This window comes from Pan paniscus, chromosome 13, assembly GCF_029289425.2.
Source record: "Pan paniscus chromosome 13, NHGRI_mPanPan1-v2.0_pri, whole genome shotgun sequence".
NCBI classification, from domain to species: domain Eukaryota; kingdom Metazoa; phylum Chordata; class Mammalia; order Primates; family Hominidae; genus Pan; species Pan paniscus.
In genome coordinates, this window is record NC_073262.2 from 104,329,755 (window position 1) to 104,342,462 (window position 12,708).

A 12,708-nucleotide genomic window follows, 5' to 3' on the forward strand; every position below is an offset into this window, starting at 1 on the left:
CAAAAAATAATTATAAGCCATATATATAATTAGATATCAAAGTGCCAAATTTCCAATAATGCAGTTTGCATTTTAAATTAAAACCATTTGGTTGCGCTTGTAACTACTACACTTACCTCTGCACCCCAAGAAAGCCCAGGAGAGCAATATCTGGCTGCTTATTTAGTCGAAGGACACATTCCCAGTAAATGTCTTCCTCGCGATCATTATCCAAAGCATAAAGCATAAACAGTGGTGGGTAGAGCCGAGGTAGCAGCACAGGAAGCAATAATCCAGAACTCGTTACTACATAACTACAAAATAATGGAGTGGGAGAAAAGGAGCATTTTTCATATTAAAATTGAATACAGAATCCAAGGTAGAGCTTCAGTTTCAAAAAGTCAAAAGTAGAGATGGGAAGTTTTAAAGAAGTTATAATATTACTCTGCTCTTTACATATGGAGTTGATATGAGGACATTATCTATAATTTTGTCTTAGAGGAAACTGTGAATTCTTTTCATGAATTAAAAATCTCACTGAAAACCTACATTGTTTCCATTTTGAGGCTGATTTCTCTGAGGTTATTCTAGGACAGTGTGATGTTACTTCCTTTGCTAAGCAGCCTTTGTGCTCAGATCATCTGTGGTTGCTTTTTCCTGGGGTATGGCTAATAGTACTTGAGAGAACTAAGAGGGACCTCAGAGGGGGCACCTACCCAGCTACATTTTTTTTTTTTTTTTTTGAGACAGGTCTCACTTTGTCACCCAGGCTGGAGCGCAATGGTGCAGTCACAGCTCACTGCAGCCTTTAACCTCCCAGGCCCAAGTGATCCTCTCACCTCAGCCTCCCACGTAGCTGAACCCGTAGGTGTGTGCCACCATGCCCTGCTAATTTTTTTTATTTTTGTAGAGATGGGGTCTCCCTATCTTGCCCAGGCTGCTCTTGAACTCCTAAAATCAAGCAATCCTCCCACCTCAGCCTCCCGAAGTGTGGGATTACAGGTGTGAGCCACTGTGGCTGGCCCCAACCCTCCTGGCCCCAACCATATCATTTTAGAAATGAGGAAATAGATCTAGAGAACACACTTTCTCGCTGGGACTCTTTGAGTAAGATCATCTAGTCACCATTCCCTTTCTTCACTGTCCCCACCCAACTCCATTTACCCTGGCTCTGGTGATTCAGATCGGGAATCTGATTTCCCAGTGCAAAAAGACTTCCTTTCGGTTGGCAGAGGAGCAGAGAGAGGAATTGTGCTGCCTTCTTCAGGCAGCTCAGGAAATAAGAACCTAAGGAAGAATAAAAAATATAATTATACAATTATACCTCTAGGGGGGTTAAAAAGCATAAAAACACATTTCCATTAGTTATGAGAGCAAGCTTTATTATCAACTAAGTATTTTAGTTCCCTGAGAAAACTGATGTTTCTAACAGGATAAAATTAAGAATGCAGCTAATGAATAATACCACTACAAAATCTTCACGTGCTATGATTTTCTTCTGTCTAGTTACTAAGGAATGGAGAATTCTGATCTATATGAGATATGTGTTCCTTACTGGCAAATCTCATCTGAGGTCAATTTATATTAACTCTGAGCAAGGACCACTCTTCTAGAATATAAGCAAACACCGACAGAAATTAAGTGTCCAACATTAAGGGAAAAAATGATTAATTATAGAAGACACAACGTAAAGTTTTATTTTATTTTTATAGATTCAGGAGGCACATATGTAGTTGTGTTGCATGGATATATCAGGTAGTGGTAAAGTCTGGGCTTCTGGTGTACCCATCACCTGAACAGTGAACACTGTATCCTATCAGTAAGTTTTCAACCCTCACCCTCCCACACACACTCCCCCTTTTTAGAGTCCTCAGTGTCTATTATTTCCCTCTGTACTCAACATAAAATTTAAAAATGTGTTTTTAAAACTTGCTGAAAATTAATTTTTCAAATGATCAAGGGGATAAATTGGTGAGGAATTTTTTTTCCTGGGCTTTGAGTTCTGCCATAGATTTTATCTCTAACTTCTTGTATGCTAGTGTACTCTACCATAAATAAGTTCATTTTCTCTTATTTTTATGGACTTAAATTTTGACCCTTTAAAGGCAATATGCAGTCTTCTCTATTTTTGTAGACTTACATCTTGCACCTCCATCTGCCCTAATTGTATAGTTGAAAAAACTAAAAAAGGTCAGGACACTTACTTTCATTATACTCATCTAGCTAATGTCAGAGCTAGCCCAGGCTAGTGATCTTTTTAATAGACCACACTTCTCCCTCAAAACCTGAAACATTTCCAATGTTGAGGCAAACAATATATGGAAATTCTGGGACAAATTTACAAGCTTTTGTATAATTATCTCACTATAGTATTTACTTGTTGGCTTCAACTCAGTAAAAGATCTTATATCTCACAAGCTTAAATCTGTCTGTTGCCTGGAACTCTCTTCCCAAAGATGCTTACTGTCTCATTTAATTGCCTTCTTCGAGTCTCTGCTCAAATACTACCACCGTATTAGTCAGTCTGCTCTGACCTTCTCTTTAAAATAATAGCATCTCACATCTAGTACTCTTTCCCTTTATTTTTCTCCATAGTGCTAATCACTATCTGACATACTACATATATTTTTTATCTTTACTCTTTTCCCCCATTAGAATGTAAGCTCCATGACAGCAAAGACTGTTTGTCTTTGTTCACTGATAAATCCCTTGAGAGCCTAGAATGATGGCTATTACATAGAAACGCTCCATAAATATTTGTTAAATAAATGAACATATGTGATACTGTTGCCAAAGGACAAGACACAAAAACTCAAGGACAAAACTTTATATTAAACTTTGTCTACTCTGTGGTTGGGTTTTAGATACATGATTTTGCCTAGAGACTGAATCTAAATAAGACGACTACTATACTTCATACCAAAATTAGATTTAAAAACCCCAAACATTTATTTTAGCTTTACTTAATAAGACATAAAAATAAATAAATAACAATAGCTAAGGTTCATCTTTTTTATGTTTATAGCTTACACATACATTTAAAACATGTTTTACTTAATCTATTAAAGGACTGTGGCATAAAACTATTTTCTTGATGATTCAGGGTGAAACTACCCAAGCACTGGTATAAAATAGTATTCCATAGCCCGCAGACTTTAGTGAAAAGCTCTCTTACCTCACCAGCTGGAAAATTCGCTTAAGATAGGACTTAATCTCCTTTACAGCCTCCTGCAATAACCTGCGGTTGGCTCCTACGCCCACGTATGTCATTCTATACACTGCAACCAGTGTCTCCACAAGCCTGCCCAGGGGGTGCAGAGGAGTGTCACAGGCCTGAATAGGAAAAGAATCAATGAAGTCAGTTGATGTGCATTAACAGCAGAAACAATCCATCAATAAGAAACAACTTCATAAATGACACACAGTTGTCAAAATGTCAAGAGTCAATTTTGGGACCAGGAATATTCAAATACTTTAATTTTTTTGAAAGTACTGTCTACCCCAATTATATGAAGCTGGAGTTCCTAATCTTGATCAAAGAATCTCCTTAACATTTTGGGCAAATAGCTTTGGAAGTACTGATATGGAATATCACTAAAAGAAAGATTCTGCTGGATGTGGTGGCTCATGCCTATAGTCCCAGCTACTAGGGAGGCTGAGGCAGGAGGATCGATTGAGCTCAGGAGTTTGAGGCCAGCCTGAGCAACACAGTGAGAACCCCCATATCTAAAAAAAAAAAAGAATACAAAATTTTAAAAAGATTCAAATATACTTTAAACTTCACAAAAATGATAGAAAATGTTACCTTGGAGAAAATTAAACACTGACTGTTGATGATACTCTGAAACAGTCATCCTTCAGTTCCCCTGACTTCTCAGAATACTCCTTCCTGCACTTCCCATCAATATACATCACACTTTAAATTGTAGCTGGTCTTACAAGTTTTCGAAGGAAGCAAACACCCTCTCCAGGGGTGAGGGCAGCATGCTTTACTTACACAATCTCTAGTTTGCTAATGTTATTAACAAAAAGCAATTTAAAACTCTAATCTTATTTCTTAAGAACCCCCTGGAGTGCCTTAAAAAACTTTAAAAGGTTCTATCATAATAATGGGACAATCTTTAGGTAGAAATGTAATCTTGGTAGTTTGATAATTAACAAAAGAAATGCACAGGATGCAAAAACAGGATTAGAATAACATTAAGCTGTGAGTCTATCTGAATGATATACTGTGGTAGGTGAATCATTAATTCACAAGACCAATGTAATTTTTACTCTAGTTTACCTTTATTAAATATTTCCTGATGTCATCATATTTCTCCACAGAGAAGGCACCAACATGCTGTGGAATGAATTCCAAACTCTCTAGTGTCTGAGTCTGTGAACGACTCAATATTTCTGGACTATAAAAAGGGAAAGAAAAGTCTGTTGTATTTCACATCAAGAAAGCAAGATACGTGTAAATACTCACATGAAACACAATCACTAGCTCCAGTCAAAGTGGAGCATCCAACATAGTACTAAACCCAACGAACTCAGAAATCATCACGATCCTGCTATTAGTTACTCAGTTTACATAACATTCATTCAAAAAATCAGGTAGTGTTACTTTGTACCATAAATTAATGAAGATTCTACAATAAAGATTCATTCTTCATTCTACATTGAAGATTCTACAATAAACTAATGAAGATTCTACTCCAATCTAAACCATGGTGTTGGAAATAATATGACATTAGCTTGAAGATAAATACAATATTAGCTTGAAGGTGATAGACCCGTTGGTGACAACAGAAAAATGGAATAAAAGGAATAAAAGAGGGAAGGGAGTTAAGGAAAAAGGGAAATAAGTCAAAGGGCAAAGGAAGAAATGAAAACAAGGTTAAGAAGCAAGGAGATAATGACACTCCAACAGGTGACAATGTAAGCACATAACGGGTAAACAGAAACTGGATGAAGATACTAAGAGAAAACACACGCTAGTAATCAACTGAAATTTTTGGTAATAGTGTTCTATCATTAGATGACAACCAATGAGAAACTGAAAACTGTGCATAATCATTATTATTAGAGATTTTAGATAAACATATAAGATCTTTGTAGTAGCAACATAATTTTATATAAAGAGTTCATTCATTTTCACTTCTCAGAAACACCTAACAACAGTTAACCCAGGTTAACTGAAGGGCTAAAGTCTTAAGGTCGAACTGACAGGCTGTAGTAAGCTGACCATCTGTATCACGCACAAGGGGCAGTCAATGGCTTTCATCAATTCTGGGAGTTTCCATTTCTTCTACTGATAGAGTAGAAGGTAACAATTATGAACTTCATGAATGAAATACTAAAATCAATTCCTATTTATCCCAAATATAGAAAAAAAAATTACTTCTTTCTACATTTAATTTCTTGAAACACATACACGAATTTCAAGCAAGCAAAAATTATACTGTGGTTTACTTTAAGTATCAATTTTGGAGATACTCAATTAGATAGACTCTAAACTAATCTCTCCAGGCTAGAATAACAATTAGTATTTGTTAGACTTGACTGTGAAATGTTTAAAGTTCCTGAAGTATCTTTCAACCTCTGGAATTTAATTTCTATGTAACTATACTTTAGTATATTAAAATTATTTGAATACTGGTAATTTATTTAAAGAATTTGGTAACTTTTAGCAAACTAGAACATTTAATTATTCAGAACAAACATTTACATTCTGAATAAATGGATACTTGCTCAATTTTTCAATTCCCTTTAGAAAGCAACTGACATGTGGAAATGAAGACCAGCATAAAGCTCATTTAAAAATTAACTGTATGTAGTTACACGCACAGATTAAAGTATGCTCCTTGATATTTTAACAACGAAGGCACAGCTCAAACAAACCATTATCTAGAATTAAACTCAAGAAAGTCACAGTTAATTAGGAAGTTTTGCTGCAGGGATTAGTAAATTCTTTAGGTCCAAATGCTAAGCAATGCTTGTGGGAGTTACTGGTCAAGTTAAAGAAGAAAGGCAGATGGAGAAAAGCAGGAGAAAAGAAAAAAAAAAGAAAAGAAAAGAAGGTGAAAAAGAAAATTTTAAAAAGGAGAAAAAGAGAGAAATGAACAAGTACATCTGTAACTTTTCTTTCAGTATTTCGAAAATGCTGGGCCACTTCCTTCTGGGTTCCAAGGTTTCTAATGAGAAATACGCAGTCATTTGAATTGCTGATTTCCCATTATTTCACTCTAGCTGCTTTCAAGATCTTTGTCCATGAATTTTAATATGTGTCTATACATGGTTATCTGTGGTTTTTCCCAAGATGGAGTTTGTTCAGCTACTTGAATCTATGGGTTTCACGTCTTTTTACTAAACTTGATAAGTTTTCAACCATTATTCCTTCACAAAATGTTCCATCCCTCATTCTTTCTCCTTTTCTTTTCTTTTCTTTTTTTTTTTTTTTTGAGATGGAGTTTTGCTATTTTTGCCCAGGCTGGAGTGCAATGGCGCTATCTCGGCTCACTGCAACCTCTGCCTTCCGAGTTCCAGCGATTCTCCTGCCTCAGCCTCCTAAGTAGCTGGGATTACAGGCACGTGCCACCAGGCCTGGGCTAATTTTGTATTTTTAGTAGATATGGGGTTTCGCTTTGTTGGCCAGGCTGGTCTCAAACTCCTGACCTCAGGTGATCTGCCTGCCTCAGCATCCCAAAGTGCTGGGATTACAGGTGCGTGCCACCATGCCCAGCCCATTCTTTCTCCTTTTCTTCTGGAATTCTAAGGAAACAAATTTAGACCCACAAGTCCATGAGGCTGTGTTCACTTTTTTATTTTTTCATGTTTTTTCTCTCAGTTGTTTAGATTTGATAATCCATACTGATCTATCTTCAGGTTCACTGACTCTTCCATTGCCATCTCTATTCTGCCACTGAGTTCATACAATAAGTGATTTCGGTTAGTGCAGTTTTCAACCCCAAAATTTTGATTTGGCTCTTCTTTATATCTTCTGTTTCTTTGCTGATACATTTGTTCTAATATTTATTTCAAGGGTGTTTGTGATTGCACATGTGAGTATTTTATAATAGTTGCTTTGAAGTTCTTGTCAGACAACTTCAACATCTATGTCATCTGTTGATATTTATTGATTCTCTTTCCTGAAATAAATTGAGATTTTCATGGTTCTTTCATTGCTGAGTAATTTTGGTTAATGTCTTGGATATTTTGAGCATTATAAAACTCTGGGTCTTGTTTATATCCTATGGAGAATGTTGACATTCATAAAACAGTAAACATAGCAGGCTTGAAACTGCTATCTTTAGAAGCACCTGAGCTAGGTGTGGTAGCTCACGCCTGCAATCCCAGCACTTTGTGAGACCGAGGCAGGAGGATTTCTTGAGGACAGGAGTTCGAGACCAGCCTGGATAATATAGCAAGACCCTGTCTCTATTTATAAAAATGAAATAAAATAAAAAAGAACCTGCTTCTAAGGTTGACCCTTGGCTGGCACTTGGGAATTAAGCTTCGTAAAAGTTCCATATACTGACAAAGGTGTTTTGCTGTCCTTAGATTAACAATGTGATTTATGGTGAACATCTGCTTTCCTGTAAGCTGGGACTGTGGAATTTGGCAACTGCCAAGCACAGGGTGCCTATGTGACCCGCCCCCAATATAAACCCTGGGCACTGAGTCTCTAGTGGGCTTCCCTGGGCAGAAACATGAGACACGTGTCGCTGCATTTTGCTGCAGGGAAAACTGTGTTGTGTGTGACTCATCCCAGAAAGGAGAGATCATGGAAAGCTTACACATGGATTCCTCCAGACTCTACCTGTGTCTTTTTCCCTTATGATCTGGTTGTGCATCCCTACCATGTTGCTGTAATCTTACTTGTGAGTACAACTATATGCTGAGTCTTGTGAATTCTTCCAGCAAATCACTGAATGTGTAAGTGATATTGAGAATCCCTAAAACAGCAGATATTTTTGCTTTAGTCTCCTGTGGGCCATGGTGCCAATGCCAGTTCACTTCTCAAAGCCTTTGCATCCTTCCTGGGTTTGTTCTGTGAGTGTACAACTTAATGACTACTCTGGGACCTGAGTGGTCAACCTATGAGCTTGGTTCTCAAACTGTTTGGTACTAATTAGGATCAAATTCATACATGTGCAGGTCTAGGGTGAGCCCAGGAGTTCACAAACAACTTTATGGGCTTGTTTCCCAGAGCTCTTCTCTCCATCACATCCCCAGTATTTTCTGGTTCGCAGGCACCCCTTTTTAGGTCCTCTGGCCAAAAACTGCCCACTTCCGTGATTGTGCCACATCTAGGGACAGATGGTGGGAGAACAGAGAACAAAGCCAAAAATGCAATGGGGTTGGGGCTTGGCCTTCCCTTGAGCTAAGGAGCCACCAAAGGGGGAAGAAGATTCCACTCTCTCAAGAGTTTTGACTTTTGCAAGTTTCCTGTTCACGCCTGCTCCAGCTGCTACCATTACTGCCATAGAAGGTCCTGGAGGCTTGGGCATGAGAGAATAGAGAAAAAAGACAGAAAGAAAACTGAGTATATATCAACCACTCTGAGTTTTAGGAGTCCCTTTGTCACTCCTTGAGCCAGAACCAGAGGGATTTTTTCTGTATCCCTGTCTGTCTGCACCACAGTACTTGCTTTCACGTTTCAGGCTGCACTGAGTTCTGGCTGAGGGATATTGGAGCAAAACATCTAAGTAAACTCAACACTGGTTTTGTGGTACTTTGAATTCAGGTTTTCTTCCTCAATCTACTTGTTGATATTTACTTTTCAGAGTTCATAAATAACTGTCCATGTATTCTGTTCAGGTTTAATAGTTGAGTTCAACAGAAGATAAAGAAAGTGTGTTTTAATCCCTCTTACTCAGAAGCAGAAGTAAATCATTAACTTTTAAATTAAATGTAGTGAGCCTTGACTACTTACTGGTCTTAAGTTTCATCTTCCTAACATGCTCTGCTGTATGTTGAGCAGGTGTTCACTCACCTGTCTCTGTGCTGGCGCCGACTGGTGGTCAAGGCCACAGCAATATTGTCCCATGCTTTCCAAACTTCCCCTTGGCCTGGGCCCTCACAGCCCAGTTGGCGCCAACATTCATCAAACACCGCTTTCCACTTCTCATCAGCTGGCACTGCCAGGTTTCCTAGCTTCCTGCTAATAAAGTCATATCAACCTTTTATTAATCATTTCTTTTGTGCAAAATTGTTCCAAAGAACAGAAACTTTCTAACATACAACTGAGCATGCTTTTTTCGTGACCAAAACTGCCAAGACTGATGGTAATTCTATTTTTAAAACACTAAATGAAAATTTTAAAGGAATGTTTTTTAGCTAATTATTGTTTTTTGGATATTAAAGTGTATGGAATACTAAGTACAAAGCAAACCAATTGACTCTGCCTCCTATAATTCCACAGAATTAATTTTTAAAAATTGATTCCTGGCCAGGTGTGGTGGCTCATGTCTGTAATCCTAGCACTCTGGGAGGCCAAGGCAGGTGGAACACCTGAGGTCAGGAGTTCCAGACCAGCCTGGCCAATATGGTGAAACTCTGTCTCTACTAAAAACACAAAAAATTGGCTGGGCACGGTGGCTCACGCCTGTAATCCTAGCACTTTGGGAGGCCAAAGAGGGTGGATCGCCTGAGGTCAGGAGTTCGAGACCAGCCAGGCCAACATGGCAAAACCCCATCTCTACTAAAAATACAAAAATTAGCTGGGCATGGTGGCGCATGCCTGTAATCCCAGCTACTCGGGAGGCTGGGGCAGGAGAATCGCTTGAACCCAGAAGGCAGAGGTTGCAGTGAGCCGAGATCGCACCACTGCACTCCAGCCTAGCGACAGAGTGACGCTGCATCTCAAAAAAAAAAAAAAAAAAAAAAAATTAGCCAGGCGTGGTGGCCCGCACCTGTAATCCCAGCTACTCAGGAGGCTGAGGCAGGAGAATCGCTTGAACCTGGGAGGTGCAGGTTGCAGTGAGCTGAGATCACGCCACTGCAGCCTAGCCTGGGTGACAAAGTGAGACTCCATCTCAAAAAAAAAAAAAAAAAAAAATTAAAAATTTTAAAAAAATAAAAAATAAAAATTGATTCCTGTTAGAACAAGGACTTTCTGAACCTTGCACATCTTATAATGAGAATTTAAAATGCATTACATACTGGGTTCTAAAAGACTCTAAGAATAAACATGGTACAGAAAACATATCCTTGGGAACAAAAAACTGAGGTGCTACCAAATATAATAATAAAATTAAAGCTGCAATCAATAAAGAAAAACAGACATATGCCAAAAACTGTCCACTTCTGTGATTGTGCCACATCTAGGGAGAGATGGTGGGAGAACAGAAAATAAACCCAAAAATGCAATGGGCATAATATACTTAGATTTTGCCTTTTTTTCCTCATATATGCAGATTTTACTATTCCACTTGGGGTGTGTGTGTGTGTGTGTGTATGTTCTTTACTTTTCAAAATCAAGTTGTGTACAGATTCCATTTAAGAATGCTCTTTCAGGCTGGGCGCGGTGGCTCACACCTGTAATCCCAGCACTTTGAGAGGCCAAAGTGGGTGGATCACTTGAGGTCAGGAGTTCGAGACCAGCCTGGCCAACATGGTGAAACCCTGTCTCTACTAAAAATACAAAAAATTAGCCTGGCATGGTTGTGTGCACCTACAGTCTCAGCTACTTGGAAGCCTGAGGCAGGAGAATCGCTTGAACCCGGGAGACAGACACTGCAGTGAGCCAAGATCACGCCACCACACTCCAGCCTGGACAACAGACCAAGACTCCATCTCCCCTCCCACCTCCAAAAAAAAAAAAAGAACACTCTCTCACACATGGAACTTTCCTTTTAAACATCCATGCTTTAAGGCTTATAATCTAAACCAAGACTATAGACAAGACTATAGATTTAGTCATCTAAAGCAGTGTCAGTTGACAATTCAAGGAGGTTACATCTTGTTTAAGAAAAAAAAAAAAAGACTTTGGCCAGGTGCAGCGGCTCATACCTGTAATCCCAGCACTTTGGGAGGCTGAGGCAGGAGGATCGCTTAAGCTCAGGTTCAAGACCAGCCTGAGCAATAGCAAGACCCAGTCTCTACAAAAATTAGAAAAATTAGCCGGGCATGGTAGCGGGTGCCTGTAGTCCCAGCTACTCGGGAAGCTGATGCGGGAGGATCACGTGAACCCAGGAGGTCAAGGCTGCAGTGAGCCATGATCACGCCACTGCACTCCAGCCTGGTGACAGAGTGACACCCTGTCTCAAAAAATAAAAATAAAATAAAATAAAAAAGAAGACTTTAAGAACTTGACTTTGCTTTTAAAATATTAACTAGCTTTGATAAAAGCAAGACAACTCCAAACATTCAATAATTAATCCAGAATTAACACTAGTTACTCACAAAACTTTAGGTCTGTCTTTATCACTCTCATATAGACTAGGTTTGAAGTAGGTTCCAGTGATTTTTATCCCAGATCCCCATTCTCCACTAAAATAACCTTCAATGTAGTCTCCATTTGGCATAGTCAGTGTTCCCTAGGTAAAGTCAGAGAATAAAATGTGGGGTTAGAGGAAATATATTCAATATTCATTTATTTATTTAGAGACAGAGTCTCACTCTGTTGCCCAGGCTGGAGTACAGTGATGCGATCTTGGCTCACTGCAACCTCCGCTTCCTGGGTTCAAGTGATCCTCCTGCCTCAGCCTCCCAAGTAGCTGGGATCACAGGCGCCCGCCACCACGCCCAGCTAATTTTTTGTGTTTTCAGTAGAGACGGGGTTTCACCATGTTGGCCAGGCTGGTCTTGAACTCCTGACCTCAAGTGATCCACCCACCTTGGCCTCCCAAAGTGCTGGGATTACAGGCATGAGCTACCACGCCCAGCCCTCAATTTTTAAAATCAAGAGAAAAAAAGCACTAAATGGTTGTTTTCCTTTTTAACTTGCTCTTTACCAGTCTCCAACTCTTTAAAACTCAAACAAAATATGGGCACATGCATGTCTAAAAGAGTATATGAAAATAATCCATGGGTAAAAGAAAAAAAAACACACACAGGGAAAAGTCAAAAATATTTTGAACTGTATAAAATGACCATACAATATATCAAAATTTAGGGGATGATGTAAATTACAAGCAGTGCTTAGAGGGAAACTTTTAGCTGTTAACACCTATCTTTTCAGGAAGTTCTCGAATCAGTAATGTAAAATTCCACCTAATAAAATTACAAAAGGAGGAACAAACTAACAAACTAAACCCAAAGCAGGAAAGAGGAGGGAAATGATAAAGATTAGTGCAAAAATCAGTAAATGAGGTAGAAAACAAAAAATAAAGAAAAATCAATGAAACTAGAAGTTGCTTCTTTGAAAAGATACATAAAATTGACATTTAACTAGATTAATCGAGAAAACATAAGTTTATAAAATCAAGAGTGAAACAGGTTATTACTAACAGCCTATAGAATTAAAAAAGTTAGAAGGTGCTATTGTTTTGAAAGTGTGTCTCCTCTAAAATCTGTGCTGAAACTTAAACCCCACTGTGATGGTAGTAAGAGGTGGGGTCTTTTGGGAAGTGATTAGGGACAGTGTCCTCATGAATGGAGCAGTGCCTTAGAAAAGGGCCAGAGGGTTGGGCGCTGTGGCTCACGCCTGTAGTACTAGCCCTTTGGGAGGCCGAGGTGGGCGGATCATGAGGTCAGGAGTTCGAGACCAGCCTGACCAACATGGTGAAGCCCCATCTCTAC

The 12,708-nt window shown here is 38.9% G+C and overlaps 1 protein-coding gene across 3 annotated transcripts in view; it reads right to left on the reverse strand.

The window, feature by feature from the left end:
- Positions 1–12,708, reverse strand: part of ALS2 (alsin Rho guanine nucleotide exchange factor ALS2) — an 81,723-nt gene that overhangs the window by 6,178 nt on the left and 62,837 nt on the right. For 2 of the 3 annotated variants that reach the window (XM_034954807.2, XM_008974196.5), the window contains exons 24-29: positions 11,371–11,504; positions 8,960–9,127; positions 4,265–4,382; positions 3,155–3,312; positions 1,144–1,266; positions 117–293 (exon numbers count right to left, since the gene is read on the reverse strand). In XM_034954807.2, coding sequence (XP_034810698.1) covers positions 117–293; positions 1,144–1,266; positions 3,155–3,312; positions 4,265–4,382; positions 8,960–9,127; positions 11,371–11,504 — 878 coding nt within the window. The remainder of the gene's footprint in view (positions 1–116; positions 294–1,143; positions 1,267–3,154; positions 3,313–4,264; positions 4,383–8,959; positions 9,128–11,370; positions 11,505–12,708) is intronic. The other variant, XM_008974197.4, reaches the window with a different exon arrangement.